At 38.5% G+C, this 24,434-nt stretch overlaps 2 protein-coding genes across 2 annotated transcripts; one reads left to right on the plus strand and one right to left on the minus strand.

The window, feature by feature from the left end:
* The first annotated feature begins 284 nt into the window (after positions 1-284).
* ccn2a (cellular communication network factor 2a) lies at positions 285-3,139 on the plus strand. Its single transcript, XM_053337125.1, has 5 exons — positions 285-525; positions 744-960; positions 1,092-1,343; positions 1,515-1,726; positions 1,837-3,139. Exons 1-5 carry the CDS (start codon positions 463-465, stop codon positions 2,131-2,133), a joined length of 1,041 nt encoding a protein of 346 aa, XP_053193100.1. The 5' UTR covers positions 285-462; the 3' UTR covers positions 2,134-3,139.
* Positions 3,140-6,465: 3,326 nt separating this feature from the next.
* chga (chromogranin A) lies at positions 6,466-14,358 on the minus strand. The gene is made up of 9 exons (XM_053336673.1): positions 14,313-14,358; positions 13,997-14,046; positions 12,838-12,931; positions 11,284-11,352; positions 11,095-11,181; positions 8,807-9,121; positions 7,836-8,055; positions 7,628-7,787; positions 6,466-6,549 (listed from the first exon to the last, which is right to left on the minus strand). Exons 1-9 carry the CDS (start codon positions 14,356-14,358, stop codon positions 6,466-6,468), a joined length of 1,125 nt encoding a protein of 374 aa, XP_053192648.1.
* Between the last annotated feature and the right edge of the window lie 10,076 nt (positions 14,359-24,434).

The raw sequence follows: 24,434 nt of genomic DNA on the forward strand, positions 1-24,434 counted from the left end.
GTCCCAGGCCTCTAACCAGACTTAACCTCCCATTCCAGATGAAAGCTGCTCTGAGAGAGACAGTGTTGTTTGGCCCGAGCAGCAGAGCCTTGCCTTCAGACAGCAGGAATGTGGGATGTCTGGAGTGGGGGTCAGGAAGCAAGGAAAGAATGCCAAGTATGTCCATGTTTGTCCAGGGCTGGCTCTCCATTCAGCCCCCAGTGACGTGCTGCGAGGGCCAGGGAGTATAAAGGGAGCTCAGCTCTCCAGTCAGAACTCAGATCAACTCCTCTACTGAAGCTAAACTCTAGCTTTACCAAGAAAGAAAGAAAGACTGTGACCGGAGCAGCAGAGAAACGCTACACGACAAACAAGACAAGAGATCAACTTGATCAGAAAAGGTTTCTCAAGCTCAAACTCTGAGACTAAAGGAAGACTTTCTCAACAAGGCTTAAGGAAGAATCTAAATCTATTTCTAAAAAGATGTCTGCTGGAATGAAGAAAATGATTTTGCTGCCTTTCCTGTGCATTATGCTCTCATACATGGTAAGTCATCAACTACTAAAAAATACTTTTCACTGCTGTTGTTGTGTTAGACTTTAATTATATGGCAATGTGATGCTAAGAACTACAGTCTTGTCATAACATGACATAAGCTCTAACTCTAAAAGACATTTTGTTCTCTTTGAGCTGGATGAATGTCTGTAGTGTATCTTGTGCAGATTATGTTTAACCAAGCATGTACCTGTGTGTGTTGTGTTCAGGCTGCGGGTCAGGAGTGCAGCGGCCAGTGTTCGTGCCCCTCCACTCCACCTCAGTGTCCCCCAGGAGTGAGCCTGGTGCTGGACGGCTGTGGCTGCTGTAGGGTGTGTGCCAAACAGATGGGAGAGCTCTGTACCGAGAAAGATGCTTGTGACACACACAAAGGTCTCTACTGTGACTTCGGAGCCCCCATCAATAGACGCATTGGAGTGTGCACAGGTGAGCCAGTGAGCCTTGAAATAATTGCTATAGCCTGTCATGCAGAATGATTCTGTGATGTGCCAAGAAATGTTGTTAATGATGTATGAGCTGAATCATGACCTCTCCTTTTTTGTTATTTCCCCCTACAGCAAGAGAGGGAGCTACCTGTGTGTTTGGTGGCATGGTGTACAAGAGTGGAGAGACTTTCCAGAGCAGCTGCAAGTACCAGTGTACCTGTCTGGATGGAGCTGTGGGCTGTGTCCCTCTTTGCTCCATGGATGTGAGGCTGCCCAGCCCTGACTGCCCCATGCCAAGACGTGTCAAAGTGCCAGGGAAGTGCTGCGAGGAGTGGGTGTGCGATTCTCCCTACACAAACAGCTTCATGGGCTCTGTTTTGGCTGGTAAGTTATTATTTTGTATTCTTAAGAGCATATTTATTGTGCATAAGACTGTAATTTATTTGTAGGTCTTTATAGACATTAAAGTAATCCTATAGTAATGCCTTAATCCTGCAGAAATGAGCTGTAATCAGAATGCTGATTCTAATCCAATGTTTCCAATTTTTTTTACAGCATACAGAGAGGAGGAGACCTACGGCCCAGATCCCTCCATGATGAGGGAGAACTGCCTGGTTCAGACTACTGAATGGAGCGCCTGCTCTAAGACCTGTGGCCTTGGGATCTCCACCAGGGTCACCAATGATAACCGCGAATGCCGCCTGGAGAAACAGACCCGGCTGTGCATGGTGCGACCATGCGAGTCTCAGCTGGAGCAGAGCATTAGGGTGAGTTCCTGTTAAACTGCAATGCTTTCATAAACACTTACAAATACAACATGCAAACTGCAATTTCAAAAGAATGCCAACTAAAGTTGTTTTTATTTTTATTCCTACAGAAAGGGAAAAAGTGCATCCGAACTCCCAGACTCTCCAAGCCCATGAAGTTTGAGATCTCCGGCTGCACCACCACCAAGTCCTACAGACCAAAGTTCTGTGGCGTCTGCCTGGATGGCCGCTGCTGCACTCCCCACAGGACCACCACCCTGCCCATGGAGTTCAAATGCCCTGACGGACAGGTCATGAAGAAGCACATGATGTTCATCAAGTCCTGCGCCTGCCACCACAACTGCCCCGGAGAGAACGACATCTTTGAGTCCATGTATTACAAGAAGATGATGGGAGACATGGCGTGAGCCGCTTAAGGACGATCAGAGCTTATGACTTGAAAACAAACAGAACTCCATCTCATTTTGCAGCTCAGTATATACATTACTTTCTTGTTTTATTTTGTCATTTTCTCATTGTAAGAGTAGTCCAGACACTTGTCTAAGTGTTTGTGTGTTTTGTATGGCTGTTGCACATCAGCCACATAGAGCTCAGACAGAGGGTTGCATAGCAGCTCTAAGAGATTCCTGCACTATAACTTCTATTTTGACAAACCTACTGTCAGGTTTCCATCCATTCCCCTTGAAACCCCTTTTGCAAATCCGTCCATTTTACTGTACCCGTGCATTTTTTTAAATACCTTATCTAAACCTTGACCTCCTCTCTAAATGAGGTGTGTAATAACTCCCCCACCCTTTGAGCCCAGACCAGACCTGTAAACTCTAAGCAGCTGTAGAGGGAGCACACAGACCACAGCAGGCCAGTGTTCCCCTGTCCAAACAGGTCTGAATGTGTCCTTGTGTGTTTGCATGTGTGCGTGTATGTGTGTGTGTTAGGCTTGAATGTTGGCCTTGTCTCTGAGGTCTACGCTGTTCACTCTGCTCCCAGAGTGGAGGAAAGGTCAGAGTTTCCGCCCAGCATGTGGATGAGAAAGAAGCAGCGTGCTGAGTTTAGGGTTAGATATGGAACACAGTGGGCTTTGCCATGGCACTGAGAAGAAAAAAAAAGTTGACTATTACTGATTCAGGTCGGAAGGAGGAAACCAAGTGTCTATAGGAACAAAGTGTCTATTTTGTACAAAAATAGAGAAGACTGGAAGAATTTTAATTTCATTCCTTTTATATTGTTGATGTGTAAATTCTGTATATATTTGTACAGTTTAAGTTAATTTAAAAGCCAAATGTGTTCTGTGCTTCAAAATGTATCAATAGTGTATTTTTTGTCGATAGTATTTTTTACTATTTTATTGAGAAGTGTGACAAAAATGTTACATGTTTCACTTTGTAGCTGGAAATAAAATGTTATATTTTTTTATACAAACACTGTTGTTGTTTCTCTCATTTGGGCAAATTGATGAGTTAATTGATTAAATATTGGGGTAAAACTCACTTACAATCCAATCTGTTTCATTTATTAGTTGATGCCTCACAACATATTTAACAGGAACATGGCTCACATGTTAGTTACCTGCATAACTGAAGTGGAATATCATTACTTGTTACTATTACTTATTATCATTACTGGGGTCTCAATCAGTGCAAGTCATAATTTATTATGAACATCAAGCTCACAAAGTTAGATTGCAGGTCAATTACCCCTCTCATTCCCCTGATGGGAATAAAACTGGAGCTCACTGTCACCGATTATTTTGTGATATCAGTGATTGATTTTTGATTAAAATCTGAAAAAATGCCCAAGCTTATTTTTGAATAAGGTACAGACCAATATATAATTAGATGACATCAATCATCCATTCACTGTGAAGGATAAAATTCAAGCTGATATCCATATCTGATATCCAGCTGGAGCTCACTGTCTCCGATTATTTTGTGATATCAGTGATTGATTTTTGATTAAAATCTGAAAAAATCACCCAAGCTTATTTTTGAATAAGGTAGAGACTAATATAAAATTAGATGACATCAATCATCCATTCACTGTAAAGGATAAACTTTGAGCTGACATCCATATCTGATATCCAGCAGTGTATTTTTGTAAGTTTCAGAATATCGACAGCTGTGTCCAACATCTGGAGTGACACATTAACTCTTCAGTTGAACATTATTTTTATGTTATGAACTTTTATATTTTGTTCAGTTCTGCCACCTTATCCTCAGGGTCAATGAAACATTTCATAAATGTATTTCTTCTTTAAAAAGAAAAAAATAATTTGTAAACCTCACAACCTCACCACAAAATACATTCAGTAGTTGCTCTACAGCTTTCAATCACATCACAATAAAGTCCTCAGCACGCAGAGTTGCTTAGTTTACAATTACAGATGATTTTCATCCAGAGTAATGCACGATAGTTTTGTTTTTTTACCTAATCACTAATTGTTCCCTATACATTTGTTTAAAGGCTAAACTGAAATTATGTAATTTAGTAGTATATCCATTAATGTGAAGCATTATTGCTTGTTTTTTTTAATTTTTCTTCCTAGATAAATAAAGATGGGAAAACCTTGAACCCTTGGTTTCTGAAGACTTTTTTTTTTAGCAATGTGACTGCATTGAAAGGGAGGGCCTACGCTGTGTAGAATTTAGTGGCATCTAGCAGAAATGGAATATAATAAGAAATATTCATAATTATGTTTTAATTAGCATATAATAATCTGAAAACAAGAATAGTTGTGTTTTTGTTACCCTAAAATGAGCCCTTTATATCTTCATAAAGAGGTTTCAGGTTCCACTGTCATATTTCTAGAGTAGCCCAATATCTCACCACTAGATGTCACTAAATCTCACACACTTGTCCTTTAAATACCGAACTTACCTTAGGAAAATAGGACTGAGACAGTCTAATGTCGCCACCTGGTGCCCTGTTCATTTTGTTATCATTAATTTTTTATAACATTTCCAGTTGATTTTGGCATACCTAAACATACATAACCTTCTCTTAAATCTCTCCAAACCCCATCAAAAACCAAGTATGTTAGCAACAATATCACAGCCTGACACACAGCTGTCTGATCAATAATTATAATAATAGAAAGCATTTAATTGTTTGAATCATGAGTCATGCAGAGTTCTAAAACTATGATAATTTTTGATTATGGTGAAACTAAATCAGATTATATTCTGCTGAACTTGCTGTTTATAGAGTTTTACTTAATAAAAAAAATTTTCAAATAGTAGTGATTTTCTACAATGACTGCATATGCAGGGAAAACTTTGAATGTTTAAATTCCTCCCAGTATTCAGGCCTTTTTACACTTGGTATGCAAAGACACAAAATTTTAGTTAATAGTTTAGGTTTCCAGCTGTGGCTTCCATAGCTGTATCTATCAAAACCGAGAACGAAGAAGAAATACTTTTTTCAGTTTCTCCTCTGGCCACAATCTATTCTTGTCTCCTCTCTATCATTATTTATACCTTAACTCATGAGCTCTGTACATGATGCCGTGTAATACAAATACAAATACAGCAAACATTGTTAACAGTGCACAGTATGATTCAGATGCACTCCTACTTAATAGTAACAACCAAAAAAGAATGTAATGTTGCTGCCAAAAGCAAGAGATAAAATGTTGATGTCATGGAAATGGATATATTGTATGAACAGCTCATATGTGGTGATTCATATTCTCAGCTTCACTGCCTACAAAAACAGTGCAGGCTACATCTCTCTCACAGAAATAAACCAAGTTCACTGTGGACTGTGTGAATGGAGATACAGTATCTAAAGTATGAATATATAATACAGTATAGAATTGACCTTCACAGTCATGATTTGCTTGAAAACAACTAAAATTAAGCCAAGTTCTATGATGTTATATGATGGAAGTGGTGCAAAAATCATAAGATTGTAGCAGTTGAACAACCCATTAAGATATCTACACAGTTGTAAATGTGTTAGTATGCTGAGTTTATTGCATTAATTCTATTATGCAAATATTTATTTGATTTTAGAAGCATTAAAAGGATTTATCAAACATAGATTTCCAGATAAGCTATTCAGTCTTTTTGTTTTCTTACAGAAATTCATGACAGTTTTAACAATCCAGCCATTTATCCCCTAAAAATATGCACTTATTGCCTTAGCTTGATCAGAGTCTGTCTATAATAAGTAAGCATCTATGTCCCCTTCCTTATCTTCGTCAGTAAGTAAGCACTCCAGAAAAAGCTTTGTACATGTATACATGCCGTTACTGTACAACCTCACCTTGTTGTGTGTGTGTGTATACCTGGATCTGCCTCAACATTTCACATAAATCAATGTGCAGTGTTAAAATAATTTGAAAAGCAGGCAAGACAGATTTACAGAAAGAGAGAAATGATTGTCAGACAACGTGAAAGAAAACGAGCTGTCATCCTTCACTGACGGAGAAATATTCCTTTAGGAGCATTGCTGTGAGTTTCTGTATATTGTTTTTGTATATTTTTAGTGTCTAGCTGCAATGTGCATCTACTGAATGCTAATCTATGTGAGTGACAGAGTGTCACAAGAGAGGCTGCAGCAGCATGGTGCAAGTGGACATCCTCAAGAAAAATAGCAAAAGATAAAATCTTGTCACATATTCACACGCTCTATCTGTGGAAACCAGGCAGCTGGTAAAGCGGAGGAGGACGAGGAGGCAGAGGAGGTTGTGGTATCAACCCTGTACCGATCTCTTTTCTCTCTCTCTCTCTCTCTCTCTCTCAGCCTCGCCGCAGCTCATGGAGTTTCTGGGCAACATTTTCAAGCTCTGACTCGATGGCTGCCAGGCTTTCAATCTCCGGCTCCTGTAGATATAATGAGAGTAGAGAAAGTGAAGCAAACAAGGCTTAGACACAGAAATGAGGAGAATGCAAACAATGATAGACTGGCTAACATTTCATGCACACAACAGCTTTCAAAAAAATATCCTGACATTATCAGTTTCCATTAATTGCTGCTCTGGCAGTAAGCCTCTTTTAGCCTCACTGTTAGAATAAATGTTTAAGAGTTTGAAGCTATCAAGGCTATGACAGTCTAAATAGCTTCCTTTGAACTCCTACCAAGCAGCAGCTGTGCCATTTTGTATCTTAACAGGATTTGAGCTGTAGGAGGGATTCTGATTAATTCTTTTGACAGTAAAACACAGAAACCTGACTCAGGTTTTGGCACTGAGCAGGAAAGGCAGTCAACTCAGCACTACAAGGAGTAAAAGTATTACTTTGTAGTATTACTTTGTAGGAAATATGGTAAAACATTCAGTATATGGGCAAAGCCATTATTTAAAGGAACAATTATTATGATACTAAAATGGGAAATAAATGCTGCTTTCTTGCCAAGAGTTAGATAAGATTGATCCCACTCTAATATTTGTACTGTAAAAATGAAGCTATAGTCAGCAGCTACTTAGCTTAGCTTAGCATACCTTAGCACAAAGATGAGAAACAGGGAGAAACAGCCTGCCTAACTTTGTCCAATAGTAACAAAACCTGCCAACCAACACCTCTAGCTCACTTATTAACAAGTTATATCTGGTTTGTTTACTTTGTTTTGGGCTTGAGTGCATCAAGCCAAGAACTAGCTCAGCAGATAACCCTGCATATTCTTTATTTTTATTTGTATTTAACCAGTGGACAGACAAGCTATAACAAAGGCTAAGTAGAAGTGCCAGTAGGTGGATTTTGTTACCATCAGGCTACCTGCCCACTGTTAGCTAAGCTAAGCTAACTGGCTGCTGGCTTTAGCTTCTTTGTTATTATAAAGGCATCAGAGTGGTATTGATTTTCTCATTTAAATCTTGGCATGAAAAACCCATTTTCCATAATGTCAAACCACTCCTTTAAGCTGTCTGCTTATTGTTGGAAGATAAAGGGATTTGCAGCACACCTCAGACTTGCGGCTGGCGCTGCCCTCCTCCTCCGACCCCCTCCTCTCCTCTGGTGCCCTTCGAGCAATCATCTGCAGCTCCTTCTCCTCTGGACTCTTTTTCTTCTTGACCACGTCCTCCTCTGTGACCTCCTTCGAATGATGGGGCACTTCTTGCTGACTGTTGAGCTCCTGCACCTCCTTCCCAACTGCTTTCTTCTTCAATGACAACCCCTTGGCTCTCTTGGTCCATCGCTTCAGGCCCTCCCTGCTCCCTCTCTTCATTTCTCCTTCATCCTCTTCCTCCTCCTGCTCCTCCTCTTTGCCCTCCAGTTTGTGTGAGAAGGGTCCGGTTCTCTTGTCTTTCTCCTCCTCGTCTTCATCATCAAATTTCTTCTCTTTTAAACTGTTGCGTCTGGTTGCATCTCTCTTTTCATCAGACCCTACACCTGAGAACATGAAATAGAAACAGTAATTTTTTATTTTTCTCACTGAGACACTTCTACCAGGTGCCCAGCAAGAATACTCTCTACCATCAGCAAGATTCCACTTCTTGTAATGAAATATTTCTTGCCAGCTGGCAGCTTTTCCCCCAGCGCTGCTAGCTGTACTTTGTAGGAATTAACAGCATGGCTGTCGCAATCAGATTACTTGGCTGAAGCTCCCCTTTTTTTTAAGAATAGGTATGCATATTTTTATTGTATTTCATCTTTGTAAAAAAGACTTGTCGATTTATTGAAAGGTCAGGAGGTAGAAAAAGCTACATCTTGATTACAGTTTGATCTCTGCACTTGTAAGGAAGATTTTAGAGATTGTGGTGAAGGATTCCAGTTGTGCACATCAGCTCATTTGAATTCTGGGACATGGAGATGTTTAATCATTTCTGCTGGTATGCTGCCTGTCAGTATGCCAGCCATGTTGGCCTCGCTCCTCTGCAGGGGGCTGAATTCATCATGTAAATGGAAGCACTTCTATCAATCAGGCATGGCTGTAGTGGCAGGCAGTTTAATTTACAAGGCAGTTTATTTTGCACTCTCTTTATCTTATGATTCTGCTCCAGTATCTGCCTTTGCTCGACTTCAGCCCATCATCTATTTAGTGTCTTTCTGTTTTTACCTCGCCATTTTGTGTATTTAAAAAAAAAAAAATCATTAAGATGGCACAAGTTAGACAAACATTAAGGAAGAAATATCCACTAGCCTTTCTTGGTCTTGTTTTCCTCTTCTGAATTCTCCTCTGAGTTTTCTCGCTTCTCTTCATATACTTCTTCTTCCTCCCTCTTTTCAACCTTTCCCTCACTCCAGTCATCCACAGACTCCGAGACGTGACTTCTTGGTTTCTCGTCATTCTCCCTCTTTGCTTGCACCTCTCCACCAATGTCATTGTCCTCCTGTGACTCTCCATCTCCCAGGCTTTCATCCTTTTCTTCTTCTCCATTGCCATTTCCTGCCCTCCTCTTTTGGGACAGGATAGATCTTTCACCAGGGCCTCCTAGAGCCTCCAACATGGATCGATCTGAGAAAGGGGAGGGGTGGAGATTTAATTTACTAGGAGAAATTGATTTTCCTGTGATGCTAACAGAGGGTGCCTACATAAAAGCACTATGGTTTATTACAGGAGTTGTTTTGTACCTCAACTGTCAAGCATGAGTGTTTATCCTTATGGAGAGGGTCAGTGTGTTAGATTTGAAGTGAAATAGTGAAATCATGGATCATGTGATGCTTAAGTGTGCATGCCTTTGTAATTTTATCAGCAAAACACCACAATAACATACTATGATCCATATTTTCTGCTCTTCAACAGTAAGATGATACTAGTGTGGGAGGTGAAATTAATATCAGATTAGTGGATTGATGGCAAATTAATTTACCAATTAAGTCAAATATTTGAGTCTCTAAAATGTGAATGTTTGCTACTTTTCTCTATTTTGTATTGTTGTACATTGAATCTTTGGGTTTGGGACTCTTGAACGGACAAAGACCTCACTTTGGATTCTGGTCACATTGGAACATTTTTTAGACCAAACAATTAATCAGCTCATCAATTATCAGATTAATCAAGAATAGAAATAACTGTTGCATTTGTTAGCAGTTACAGATATCGGAGTTTGTGAAAATTTGCGGAAATGATCAGACTCTCAATGGCCATCATTAACATGACTAGTAAAAGCACTGTCAGTAGTAAGAATGAATACAAAATTAAGTGTTATGAATGTATTATAATGTAACACAATGTCATAATAGTTATTATTTCTATACAATAAATGCTATCATAAAATAATTTAGCAATAAAAAATAACACATTTTGTCTATTTAAATAATTACATTGGTTTTCTGTCTTCTTTTGTCTGTGTTCATCTTATTTCTTCTTCTCTTTCTGGCTCAGATGAAGAAAGTAATATCCAGTAAACAGTATGCTGGGTCAAGAATAATAATAATAATAATAATAATAATAATAATAATAATAACAACATAGCTTTATCAGTTCTTTGTCTGTTAGAGCTGAGGCAGAGTTCATGGAACTTATTTTTGATACATAGAAATGCAGCTTGTCTTACATTTATTTTTTTGTTTGTCTTGTGTCCACTGTGTGCTTTACAAGTACTCTGGCACTGACTTCAAAAGGCTAGGTGAGCTGTCAGGTGAAAGGACTTTGTGTATGGCCTGATTCTGTCCATAGAAAGCATCAGCAGAGTTTAAATTCACCTCAGCACTTCTCTTGTGTCTGTCAGCCCTGCTTTGCTGACAGCGTAAAATGGGAAATAATGAAAGTAATATATCTTTTTGGCAGCTGCTGCATTTTAACATGTTGATTAGATGGAGGGGTCTGTGATAACGGTGATAAAAAAAGGGTAAAACTAGTAAACTTAAATGTACATGCCCTAGTGGGGTTTGCAGAGGTCCACAAGTGTGGAATGAGCTTGTTAGCACTATAAAAATGTCATTATTGGTGTCTATCTATTTTCAACAGACACCAATAATGACAGAGCTTCAGGCAGCCACTGCTACTGAAATATGTTTAAGCCAGAATACCCTGAACAGCTGGGGACTTCTAAGCTTGTTAGTCTACTCTAATATCCATTTAATTTATACCATTATTTCCACTTGCTAAATGTCTCTTTTATTATATCTTACCTTTTTAATCAGTGTTCATACTAACGGAATATATGTTTTGGGACCATAAATAGTACCTGGTAGGGTCTTGGGTTATACATGCATTTAAAAAAAAATCTCAATAACATGCTAGTAAACATATATTTTAAATACTACCTGCTTAGAGTCTGGGCCCCTATTCCTATTCCCCTAAACTTCAGATAACTTATCATTTCACATATCTCCATTATGTTTTATATGATTGATATGCTGAAATTGTGAATAAACTGAACAGAACTGAACTAACAATGCAGCATATACTATGGCTGCACTTGACTCTTTGTTCAATATGGTGATGGTCTTTCCAGGAATCAGAGCTTGTAAAAAAGAACTTACCAGCAGCGTCATCTGTGGTCTGAGGAGTGTGGGTTGCCTGGTCTGGTATGCCAGCATCTCGTAGGAGCTGAGCTTTCTCTTTACTACCTGGAATTCAAATTTAGGGCATTCATGCTTTCTCTCTATACTGTACGTGTTGTCTTTACAAACATGTAAACAGCAGAGAAGCACACAAACGCTATGACTCACCATGAACAGCAATCTCCTGCAGCTCCTTCAGAAAGTTATGATGGCGAAGGATAGTCACAAGCCTGTCATCTGCAAAACACATATAAAAAACCAGATTAAAATACATACAAATAAGTAGTTAACTACCTTGCTCTAGAAAGGAAAGAACAGACAAAAGGCAATCTAATGATCCTGCAGTAGTCAAACACAGGTATATGTTTTTCCCCTTTTACTTTCTAAGGACTCAGCAATTTGCTTCAGTGGTTTGCCAGAGTTAACTGCTCTGAAATTTACTGCTTTCAAAGCAAGAGGACAATTAATCATTTGGCCCATAGAGAGTCCCCCAAGTAAATCACAGCAGCAGTGAGCACTGGACTTTCTGCTGACCCACAAACGGCACCGCATACTGTCTGCAGCAAGCACAAAAGGACAACTACTGGACTGTATTTTGCTCTAATATCAGTCTGTGATCTTCCTTTGTACTGTCCTCATCTTTCTTTCCTTTTATTGTATTTCTAGACTTCCCCTTTCTCTTCCTTCCTCTCTTTCCATCCCTCTGGTGGTGTACAGTTTCTCTCAGTAACAAACACTCGGTGAGTAAGGCTCCAATTGATTTTTTACAACAAGGACGACATCAAGGTAATACACCAACCATGTAACTGAATAGTCTTTAGTGAGTGCTAGTGACCTTGCTGTATATAACACTCTGCAGAGGGATTTTACCCAGAAGCCACTGCATCAATCCATTAACCTTATGATGTGGGCATCATGCTCTCAGGATGAAAGAGAGTGATGCTCCTGTGTTAGGTTTGTGTCAGTTAACACACACACACACACACACAGGTAGGCAAATCACTGAATAGTCAGAACCACGATGAGTTGATCACAATGAAGATAACTAAAAACCTCCCTTTTGTTTTACAGGAAACATTGTAAAGAAGAGATAGAAAACATTTTAGAGTTGCATACTTTTTGAAGTCATTGCACATTCAGAGTTCACATTACATAATAAAACATTGCTTTATTGAATGCTTACATGGAAAAAGGGCTGTTCTAAAAACTTCAGGGCAGAAAATACCCTTATAATAAACATGACAAAGGAATAAAAAAATATCTATTCATTGAAGAATAGAGGATTTATGAAAGGGAATCAGTCAAGAATCAATCAAAGAATCAGTCTTTTAGTTTGGATCGATTTCTGATCTCAGATAAGTGATCCAATTTAATAGCAACTGTGGCAGTTAGATGAACTAAAGAATGGACCATAATGATATCTCCAGCTAAAACAATGAATCTTAGTGTATTGACAATAAATTATTGTCAGCTATTTTTATGATATGTTAATATTTCCAGTCATTAGTCACAAGTTAATTTGCCAAAAAAACTCTTCACCAGCTTCTTGGATTGGCTTCTTTGTTATATATGACAGCAAATTGGATGTATTGGGGCTTTGGGCTGGTTCCGTTTTAACAGGAAGTTTGAATCCTTGAGCTTTGGACAGTAGGCATTTTATATGTAAATACAATCAAAAAACAACATTTGCAGATTATCTAATATCTTTTGGGGGTGGTTTACCTGTCTTTAGAGTCACCAGACACTCCTCACTGACAGGCATGGGGTGGGATCTTGACAGCACATCAGCCAGCGCCTCCACGATGCATTTCATCACCTGAAGACACAAGTAGCACCCAAAATGTTTCAAAATCAATTTTGTGATGTTTGTTGAACTGTCAGCTCACTTGGTGCTATTTGCTGTGTAAAACTGGGAAATTATTAGGACCAGAATGACTAAGTTAGTTAGTTAGTTAGTTAAGTTTATTTTGAACATGTTAAAATAGCCAAACAAAACAAATAGGCAGTGGTTTATGGCAAAATAGAAATTATAGGAGAAAAATAACAACAACAACAATGACAAAATAGAAATGAAAAAAACAACAACAACAACAAAACAACAAATACACATACACATATACAGTATACACACACACACAAACACATATTTTCCTTCCTTCCTCCTTTTTTTCATTCTTTTTATTTCTTACTTTCCTCTTTCAGGCATGACTAAGTGACAATACTCCACTTCATGGGCTATATGGGAACTTGGAATTGAATCTCACAGTTTAATATATTTAATTTCTTCTGATTAAAGCTTGTGCGCTCACTCGCCCCTACAGTAATTCAAAGATGTGAAACTCTCAGATCAGAGATCAAAATCATTTTCAGCACCCATTGTGTTTTCAATGTCAACCCAATCCCACATGTACAAGGATTCTTCAAAGTGCTCTGCTTCTCCCTCTCAGATCTGCGAATGTTACTCAGTCCCATTTCACGACTTTTATCCCTCATTCACACATTGCCCACATCCTCCCTTTCTATCTTCACCTCTCCAAACCCAATTCTAGAAACTGCTTCTCTCTCTCTTTCTCTCTCTCCTACTATGTGAAACAGATCCAGCAATACCAAATCACATAGGTCAAGGCTTCTTGCTCTCAAGATGGTACCTATTGATTTTAACAAGGTTATGCTGAGATTGCCCACTTGATGAGGCACTTAAATGAGTTAAATTGTGTCGATTAAGTATTTCCTTAGTGTGACAGGCCAGAATTATAGATTTTGTTAGATGTGCTAAATGGTTTACATTCAATAATATAAAAGCAGCTTTACTCTGTTGCTATCTCTACTAGTACAATGACTAATATTAATACAAATAATACTTCTAATGAACAGTCTTTACCTTTACGTCTTCATTCTCCAGCTGACTTGAAGTCACTGGCAATGACAGAACTGCAAGAAAAGAGAAAAAGAAAAACAGACATGCAATCATTATCTGCTATTTTTCACAGTATTTCTTAGTAACAGGACACCGAATGTGTCAAAGGTATTAGTGGTATTCACTCCATCTTTTGCCCGATTGCCTTCACCGCAATTAAAGATGTTTGACGCTGTCCTTGGTGCTGAACACGGGCACAGTCACATCTTTAATGCAGATTTCTCTCAACAAACCGAACCGAAATATAAATTAACTTAAATGAGGTTGTGCGTTTTCTCACCGCAGTTTGACAGTATCGTCAAAATGAACAATCCTCTCCCGATCATGTTTAGGAAAAGACGAGGCGCATTAAAGCTCTCCAGGAATAGGAAAAATAGCGAAGCTTATTTCAGAAGGTTAGATTTCTCTCCCTTATTGAAGAAGAAAGCCGGTGGATTATGGACGCATTCTGAACAAAACTTAGCCGCCTTTCGGTATTTCTGGAGAGCTAAATTTCCTGCAGCATCGGTGACCTGGCAGCCTCCGTCCTCTCCCGGTCTCTCCACCAACAGCTCACCGCAACAGCACCCGCTTTTATAAGAGAGATTTGGAGAAAGGAAATGACATCATCCTCGGACAAATGATTACTATTGCACCTGATCATACCTCGTTGGTTGTCAGGGCGTATACAGTTTGAAGTGGCTTCATGTGTATGGTAGCAAAGTGGCTGCTGTTTCTGTGTAGGAGATTTTGAGATGTCAGCATTTTAATTGATTGTAATTAAATGCAGGTCTTGGCCTGTCAGACAGGTTTACAAAGCTCTGCTGTATGAGTGACCCTGTCTTGTGAACATAAGAAATACAGTAATCACAGGCAGGTGTGTTTAATCAAACAGGCTAGTAGATGTATGAATGGACACACAGATTGTGTCTCTATCTCCATAAAGTAGTGTTCCCATACAAGACAAAGCTGTACTGTATTTGCTGATCAAGTCCCTTGACTACCTAAATGTGTTGCTAGGTGACTGTTTATTGAAAATGTATTGCTGCCATTGCTATAACAGTCCCCACTGGTGCAAGGATTAAATAAACAAGCCTTTTATCATATTTCATCATATTTCATGACCCACAACCCAAGAAAAAACACAATTTAACCAATATACAACATGCTAATAACTATAAACATGAGTTATTACTTAATAAATAAGCTTTATAAAAAGGTATAAATCCTTCTTGAAACTAGTCATGTTTGATGTAATGTTTTTTTTTTTTTGGACATCGATCAATACAGAAGAGATCCTTTAATGTCAAACAGATCTTTACAAAAAAAATGTATGAATCACAAATATAAAATTCACACCACCTTTTAAAAGGAGACACCTAAATCATCACTGGTCCAGGCGATTGGCTCCAGAAATCACATAATTAGTTCAATGGAGATCACCTGTTGTGTAGTATAAACCTGCACCTGTATCTGGATGGTCAAACCTCTGGTGAGTTAACATATTATGAAGGCATAATAGCACCCCAAGCAACTCTGTAAAAATGTAATTGAAGAACAAAAGGCAGGAGAAATGTTTTTTCCATGATGCTAAATCAATCGTGGAAATAGTTAGCCACAGCTGCAAATCTTCTTTGAGCAGGCTGTCCTCACAAACTAAGTGCCTGTGCAAGAAGGAGAGCAGACACCTAGAAACCTGTGATAATTCAGAAGGAGTCCATAGTGAAACATGGTGGTGGCAGCAGCATGCTGTGTGGATCCTTCTCTGTATCCTCACAGCATTAAGTCTTATGAAGGAAGAGGATGAAATGACTGCAGTAGGAAAATCCTGGAGGAAAACCTTATGCAGTCTTCAAGAGATGACCTGGGAGAAACTTTTTTGAGCAAGACTATGAGCTTAAGCATGAAGCCAAAGTTGCACCGTTTAGAAAAGTCTAGTCTAGAATCTAGATCTTAACCCTGCTGAGAATTTGTGACTGAACTTGGAGAAGGCTTTTCACCCACTCTCTCTCATGAAACCTGGCAAAATATGAGCAGTTTTGCAAAGAAGAAAATATAAAAAATCTATCTCTGTAGACTCAAAGCTGCACTTCTAATCACATCTAGTAAATACTGACTTGGAGGGTAAATACTGATTAATAGTACCCTTGATACGGTAAGGGTATTTCTCTGTTGATTAGTGTAAGAAAAGTCACATTAAATACATTTCAATTCAATGGTGAAAGACAATAAATCATGGATTTCATCAGGTGAATACTTTTTTTAGACAGTGTATCTGACGTAGTAGTGCAGGCATCATTATTTTCAAAGTGGTGAATAATAAGTGGATTCCTCTTTGAGAGTTCTTTGTTAGTACTCAAACAAAACAAATCACGTACAATTGAATCCTGTTCTTCACATTATCATTACTGCACATAAAGGTCTGCCTAGTTTTAACGAGGAAGACATACAGTATTATACATGCAGTACAACCAACCTGTGGAACATCATGAAATTGTTTGCTATCTGTTACCTCACAGGTGCTGGGTATCAGATGTGCGTAGGCTTATGAGGTCATTTTATCTTTTGTTACTCACACATTCATTTTAAAAAAGAAGAAGAAAAAGAACGGACAGATAAAGAGGTTACCGAAGTGTGGGCTAGGACTATTTGCTGTTTCAAATTGCCTATGGCACCATCCACCAAGATCTCATTACGCTTTCAGAGAAAACAATAAAGGCCAATTTGCGTCAGAGCCAGATCCGCATTTGTCCATGTATGAACCAGCAACGGCTTTGTTTAAACATGAAAAGGGTCATCTTTGAATCCAATAATACGGCCATTATGTAATGCAACAGTGGACAGGGACTGATTGGAATTCAGTTTACTGGTATATGCAAGAGAATGAAAGAAAATAGGCACACCATGAATGACATATTTTTTTCCTAAAGGCAATGGAAAATAAACCATCCTCTGTCTATTATCACATTTTTAATGTCTTCTTTAGTCTTTAAAAATAGACCTCTCTCCCATTTAAAGTCAATACCCCAAAAGTGCATTATCACTTGTAAGACTTGTTTACCTTGAAACAAGTTTTAGAAAAGTGCCTCATTTTGCTCTAAATGAGTCACTGTGTGGTTTTCATTTTCATTCAAAGGCTAAATTAACATTTCTAAGCAAGTAACCTGAGATGAGCTTAATATAGCTTACACCTGCTTTTCTCTTTTTGTTTAATTATACTGGGTTAACAGAGTAAATACGCTCTGTTTAACAAGAAAGCTGAAGCTAAATAGAGGAGTAGTGGATGATCATATATCACAGCTCCTCATGTTGAACATGATTTTTGTTTGTATAGATGAACAGCATTTACTACATTGTTTGCCATCCTATAGCATGCACTGTATTAAGTGGTTGCTCCTCATCATATAGAGTGTGTATGGCCTCCTCTTCTTGTGCTCAGTGCATAATAATGCAGGTAGTAGAGGACAGACGAGCAGCCAAATGAAAGTGGGCTAGCAGCAGCCCTGAGGAACAGATGTGTGACTAAACCGTCTCCGGTTTGAAGAGTCACAGCTTTCTGGGGAAAATCATCTATTGGTAGTATGGATGACAAATTATTTTTTATCTATAAATCATTTCACTGAGCTGCTCAGGGCCTTCTGGCAGGAGGATGTGGTCACAGTGGGCAGCAGTGAGATGTAAGAATGAATAGAAAGCCGACAAGTTTGGTCAGATCAGGTAAGTGAATTTTGATGAGGTCATTAATGCAATATGTAATTATGTCTTGGAAAAGCTGACCTGAAAAACTGAAGTAATTCAGGATTTGGTTGAGGTACCAACAGGCTGATCAACCAATAATAATAAGACTCTCACAGATTTAACAAACATTCACTTAGCTTTTTGGGCAAAGTCTAATTACTTTAATGTTTTATGTATGAATGTATAAATGTCACATAAAGAATTCAAAAATTGTTAACATCTTGTTTCACTAATTTACAATATCTGTAATTCAGATTAAATAATACAGTATTATTAAAGCTGCACAAGGCAAGACTCTTCATTAAAAATACACCTGGTCTGGATCATAACTGTGAGAGACACAGAGATCATTCCATCCCTTCAGCGACAGTGTAATCAGAGGTGTAAAAATCTTTTTGGTGCAGAAATAATGAATTGAAATTCGAAAAGAAAAAATATAAAAAATCTTCCGAATATGAGCAGCAATCATTGCAGAGAAAACTGATGGCCAAAAAGAGCCAAAATGATTTACCTCTATTTCCAGCTGAATATATTTAGGTGGCAGGATTCTGCAGTTCACTGTCTTGGTTTAGAGATTTTGAAACTGCAGTTATTGTCTCGTTGCTGCTTCTGTATTTGTTGCCACTGAAATGCAAAGTGCAAAAAGTGGCTCACAAACTCTTCTTTAAACACTGTATCACCTCCCTCAACAATAACTAATACAGTTCTTTTAAAATAGTTCTGCAGAGTGGAAGCTACATAAATCCAAGACCCACAAGGAGCGAGAGCAGCAGGAGGATGGCAGCCTGCGACGGAGCTTCACACTGAAGTTCAGACTGGCCCGACTTGGCAAGCGGTCGGGTGAAGATATACGGGTGTTCCTAAAGAGACAGAGAATCAGTTTGAGATATGGAGATAAAATGATCATACAAGTGGTTTTGCATGTTTCATCCAGACATCCACTGGTTTCCATTCCGAGTCTGCTTGAAGACTTTATTTATCTATCTTTTCTTATACTTTTATTTATTCATCTTTTTATATTGGTCAAAATTGTGTTCATTGTGGCACAGCAAAGCAACTGCAAACAGGGCCTGTTTAGTGCATTAAAAAAAATGTGATATTTGACACAAAAGTCCAGCATTCATGAGGTATATTTAGCAGTAAAAATTTGCTGTTTAGCAACTAATTTTAAAATCTCTGAGGTCGTAGCTCAGAAAAAGATTTTAAAATAGTCACTGCTTGCAGCTACATTAGAGTAGTAAAACTGATTCTGACCTAAAAAAATTTCAATAAGTACTATAAAGTCTTTACACTGGCTCCCAGTCAGCTATGGAATAGATTTTAAAGTTCTGCTACTGGTCTACAAATCACTGAATGGTTTAGGTCCAGAATACATGAATGACATGTTAGTAGAATATAAACCCAGTAGAGCTCTGAGATCTATTGACTCAGGTCAGATAGTTGAGCCCAGAGTTCAAACTAAACATGGTGAAGCAGCTTTTAGTTGTTATGCTGCACACAACTGGAACAAACTACCAGCAGAACTGAAATCAGCCCCAACTGTGAACATTTTTAAATCCAGGTTAAAAACACTTCTCTTCTCCTGTGCTTATGATTGAGCTCTTTTAAAGCACTTTACATTTTAATCTTTCATTTGCACTCTATGTCCTCTTAATGATTTTAAAGCAAATCATTATTTTATGCTGCAATCTTATATTTAATCTTATATTTTATTTCTCTCTTTATATTTTTCTGTACTTTGTTTTTATTATTAGTGTGGGGGTGGGGGGGGGGTTAATTGTATGTTGCAAATTGCATGTTTTTCTGTTTTATGTAAAGCACATTGAGTTGCCATTGTGTATGAAATGTGCTATATAAATAAAACTGCCTTGCCTTGCCTTGCCTATAAAGATTTGAATCCATCTTTCACGTAGGGAAACACACGAAAACCTTAAAACATACTTTAGAAAATGGATTTAGCTGTAGTAACTGTAGTCTTTGTTCACTCGCTATATCACTTTGTTAAGAATAAAATTGAGCTGGTTCTTTTGTTGGTTGAGCTGTTTCATTAAAACTTTTCATTCAAGTATAATACACAGGTAACATGCTGTCCTGGTGGTGTAAGAAAAAACAAAAAAAGTTAATGTTGAGAGCTGTCTTACTATTGGTGGACAGATTAGACTGATGGGGTTGGAGAAGCTGCTCACAATCATCTTTTCGCCCTCAGGTTGAAACTGTGAAGAGGAGACAGAGATTTGTGGCATCACTGAACTCTTTGGTGTAAATTTAAAAAAAATCTTTTCTATCAGATTATTCATTATAGTTCATAATTGTATTAGCAAAGACATTTCTTCACACAATAAATAATTTTAAATAGTAATGGGTTGATTGTGGACCTTTAACTTCTTGTGCTTTTAGATAAAATGAAGTATTATAATTTATTGTTCACCATGTTATTCCACAGTCCCTTGGCCAGCTCCTCGTGCCCCTTTATGGTGAAGTGGAAGCAGTCGTGAGTGAAGAAGGTCATATCGATCTTCCCATCCTGCTCAGAGGGATAAAACATCAACTGATTGGGTAGATTCACTGGTGGAGTGTGTTGTCTGTGAAACATGATTTTTATCTTGCTTTCTCAGCCTCGTGTTAACTAAACTAAAGCTACATCAGTCACACTCAAGATCATAACGATTCAATCATTACTGTGTTGTGTTTCACGCTGATTCATCTCCTGAAAGCAGACACTTATGCCACAGTGATATTGTTAAGGCTTTTGGTGTGAGGACAAATAGATACCGGGAGGCGAGGAGGGTCAGCTTGTTTCAGAAAGGGCTGATGCACAACAGCAAAGTCTTTCTTGAAGAAATGATCGCTGAACAGAAGGTCCTCAAGTTTTTTCTTTGAACAGAAGACATATTAAAATCAATCAATCAATTTTCTCACTTTCTCACAATAAAAGCAAGCATGCAAATTACTTGTGGACATTTTAAGGGTCTTTAACACCAGTTTGCACATTATGGTGCTTCAAAGATGCATTTTCAAAAAGGAACAACTCAATTTCATGAGGTGAGATTTGTAAACTGCACCTGGAACTCCAGATTGATTTCCACAAGCTCCCGCAGTTCAGGAGACCCGGGTTGTGGCTCGATCAGACACGAGCAGAAAGATCTAAATCAGTTTAAAATTTAGAAGAACATAAAAAAGGAGGGGTGAGATCGTACTACAAGGAACAAATAAAGTGTTAAAAGAGATATCAGGTGTTGAATTATATATACACAGATACACACATATGTATAAAAAAACAGAGCCTAAATGTTATATGAAAAATGTTCCTGTGGTGACATACCCTAATATTAATAAACCCAAATACACACATGCACACTGCACACACAGTAAGCCAGCTACATGTATCTGCTGCAAGGTTTGGCCACTTTTTGAAAGCTTATGTAAAAATCATGTGGCAAGATGTGGCTTAACATTACCGCTGGAGCAGGCACCCTGGGGTGGGCTTCTGCACCTCCCTCAGAGTCTGCATGGGCAGGATCTGAACAACATTAACGATCATACGAGGAACCTAAAGCGAAACACAAGCAAGCTCTAAATGCAACACTTGCATCGCAGAAGATAAACATCCCAAAACAGTATTTCCTGTTTTTTTTTACTTCACCTCATTCATCAGCATTTCCAAGGAGACGGTCATATAGTGAATGAAGTTATCCACTGAAAAGAGAGCCTAGGGAGAACACAGAGACTCTGTAGAGATTAATGAGATTTTTTTTAAATTGAAGTAAACTCTACATTCAAAGACACAAAAGGACAAACCTTATCTTTGCAGTAATCACAGATGTCATTCATGCCCATGAGAATAGTCAAAAGCTTCCAGTCCTCCTCAAAGTTCAGCCCCTTGAAGAACAGCATGGTGAGTCACGCCAGGAAGAAAAACACAGGCACAGAATGATATTTCGGGATATTTTCAGGAAATCTTAAACAACTATTGCTGTACCTCATAATCTCTCAATGTGTCAATCAAATGTCTTGTCTGTCCAGGAAGATTGCTAAAAAGAAACAAAAATCTCATTAATACATAAAACAGAAGGTCACGGCTCATACATTTTTATAAAAGAATACACTGTCTTAGTATAAGTAGCCTGAAGCACAAACAGAGCTGTGTGATTTTTAGATGTTGCATAATAACATGACAAATCAGGTTAAAAGCTACTGGTTGGGAAGGAAACCAAGCTTTAAATGTTTCAAATTGTTTTCAGTTGGTCATGAAACTGAATGAGGAAAGATTTTATTACTTCAATGCACATCACACTGACGAGGCCTTACAAGGTGTTGTGTCCAGTCACAGCCAGGTTAAAGCCTGTTTCACTGATGTGAGCGTGCATCCCATGGACTGTCTTGCCAGGAGCTGCACCAAGCAGTTTGGGATTGAACAACTTGATGATATCTAAAAACAGGCAATGAGAGATAAGTAAGGAAAATGTTCTCTTTGGTTTCCTGTGCTGTATGCTGTGAGAATGCCAAGTTATCATCTGATTAAGACATCTTACTTGCCAAAGTAATGACATCCTGAAATGATCCATAGCCTCCGATGCTGCAAGATGAAGTTAAAATTACAATTTTAAGTGTACAGTTAATGTAATGTAAATGATGTGCAAATCTGTTGTTTTTAAGATGAAAACTCAAAATCACAAGGTTCAACTGACATATTGAAGCTTTTTTATGTAACTAAAGAACACCTCATCATTACAAAGGATCAACTCTATTATAATCTGACTACATGGTGAGAGGTCCTACAAGGAGAGGCCCCTCATGTAGACAGCTTGTAATATAATTGATGCTCATTCTTCACCCAGGAGAGTTCATCGCATGCCAATCATTATCTGTTGGAGAGCGTTATTACAGTTGTTACACATGGTATTTGTCACCTCCATGAAACATAACGAAACTCAATAGGAATCCCAAGGACAGTGGTGGCGTTGGCACCTATGGCCGTCTGAAAGGGAAGAACACAACATCACATCATAGAAAAAAAGTGATCAGGACTTAATGACAATAAAATTAAAAAATAAATAAAAAATGTAAAGCCAGAAAGGTCCGGAACAACCGATCTATGGCATTTTGTTTATTTATCATACAGTGTACATTTTATAATAGACAATTGACAATTCCAGCTACTGTAGACATGTTGTAAAGTATACACTATAAACTATACAACCACTGCTGCAGAGAGAAAAAACAAAAGAAATAGCACCTACTGTCAGAGAATCTCCCAAGGCAGCGATGACTTTGATATCAGCCGCCTTCACAAACTCAACTGGACAAAAAGATAGAGTGGAAGTGGAGATAAAAAGAGAGAGAGAGAGAGAGAAAGAGAAAATCGATTGAATCTAGTGTTTCAACTCTTGGAGGAAGAGCAGGGGGGGGGGGGGTGATCATGTTGTGACCTTGACAGACCTGAGGAGGGGACAGAGGCAGAGGGGCTCATGTCTGGACACTGGAACGGGGCATGTTTGAAGCTCACTGGTCGTGTTTTCTCTGGAAACTCCTGAGAAAGCAACAAGTGAGAATAACCGATACATTCCTGATACAGATCATGTGCTATATAGATGGGTTTTTTTGATACCTCTTCCCTTCAACTGGATCATCTTTAAATCACTGTCTGTTGTTCTGCTTTTATGTCTTTAGTGTGTTACAGCTGTGCTTGTTCTGCACATACTCAGGATGCCTGCTGATCCATGCGGTGTGCTCGGTAGTCCTAACAATTTAGCATTAAAAGTAGCTTTTTGTGTCTTTTCATTTTGTCCATTTTTCAGTTTTCTTTTACTTCCTGTCAAAACTTGCCTGTTTACTGTAGCCTACATGATCAATAAAATCATTATGTTCTGTCAAACCAGATTTTTGGCCTTTTCCTGTGTCTACGAGTAGGAACATCTAAACTTTATTTTCATGCTCTGTGATAAAAAAAACAAAACAAAAAAAAAACTGGTTTAAACTGTACCTTATTGAGGGCCTCCTTGCTGTAGTGTCGTATCCCCTCTTCATACTCCCACCACCAGTCGTCGCCTTAGAGAGAAGGATTATTTCCAAACTGTCCATTTGAAACTGGTCAAAAAAAATTTCATTTACAGCACAGAGATAAGTCAATTAAATTTAGTTTCAGTAAACTACAACAACCTTTACTTTGGTTGCTGCCATCTGTACTTGTCCTGTGTTTTTGTGACCAGATTATAACATTATGTGAACCAGAAACAGTCTGTCTGAAAAAAAAGGGCCCTGTTTCAGAGGCTGCTGTAACAATAAATACAGGCACGCTGCCTCACATGTGCTCTGCCCTCCTGCTTGTTCCAGCACTTACCTTTGACAGAGCAGGACGTGAGCACACATGTTGCCACGGCGATCCAAAGCCACTCCATAGTAGTGTGTACGGGCCAGTCAATGGGTCACCCCTACAGACTGCACAATGGGATGCTCAGTTTTACAGCTCTGTCACTTTTGTCGTGCCCGCCCTCAACAGCTCAGTGACAAACGGTAAGTCCAATGAGAGCCTCGCTTGTGCTTTTTTTGACTGTTTATTCAACACAATACCTCATGCTATGTCTGACTGTTAAAGCAAATCAATCACGTATTGATAGCCACACGTTTCCTGCTTTAAATAACACAGAACATAAACATTTGAGACAAAATTCAAAACTGACAACCA

This window comes from Scomber japonicus, chromosome 17 (genome assembly GCF_027409825.1).
Source record: "Scomber japonicus isolate fScoJap1 chromosome 17, fScoJap1.pri, whole genome shotgun sequence".
Taxonomy (NCBI): domain Eukaryota; kingdom Metazoa; phylum Chordata; class Actinopteri; order Scombriformes; family Scombridae; genus Scomber; species Scomber japonicus.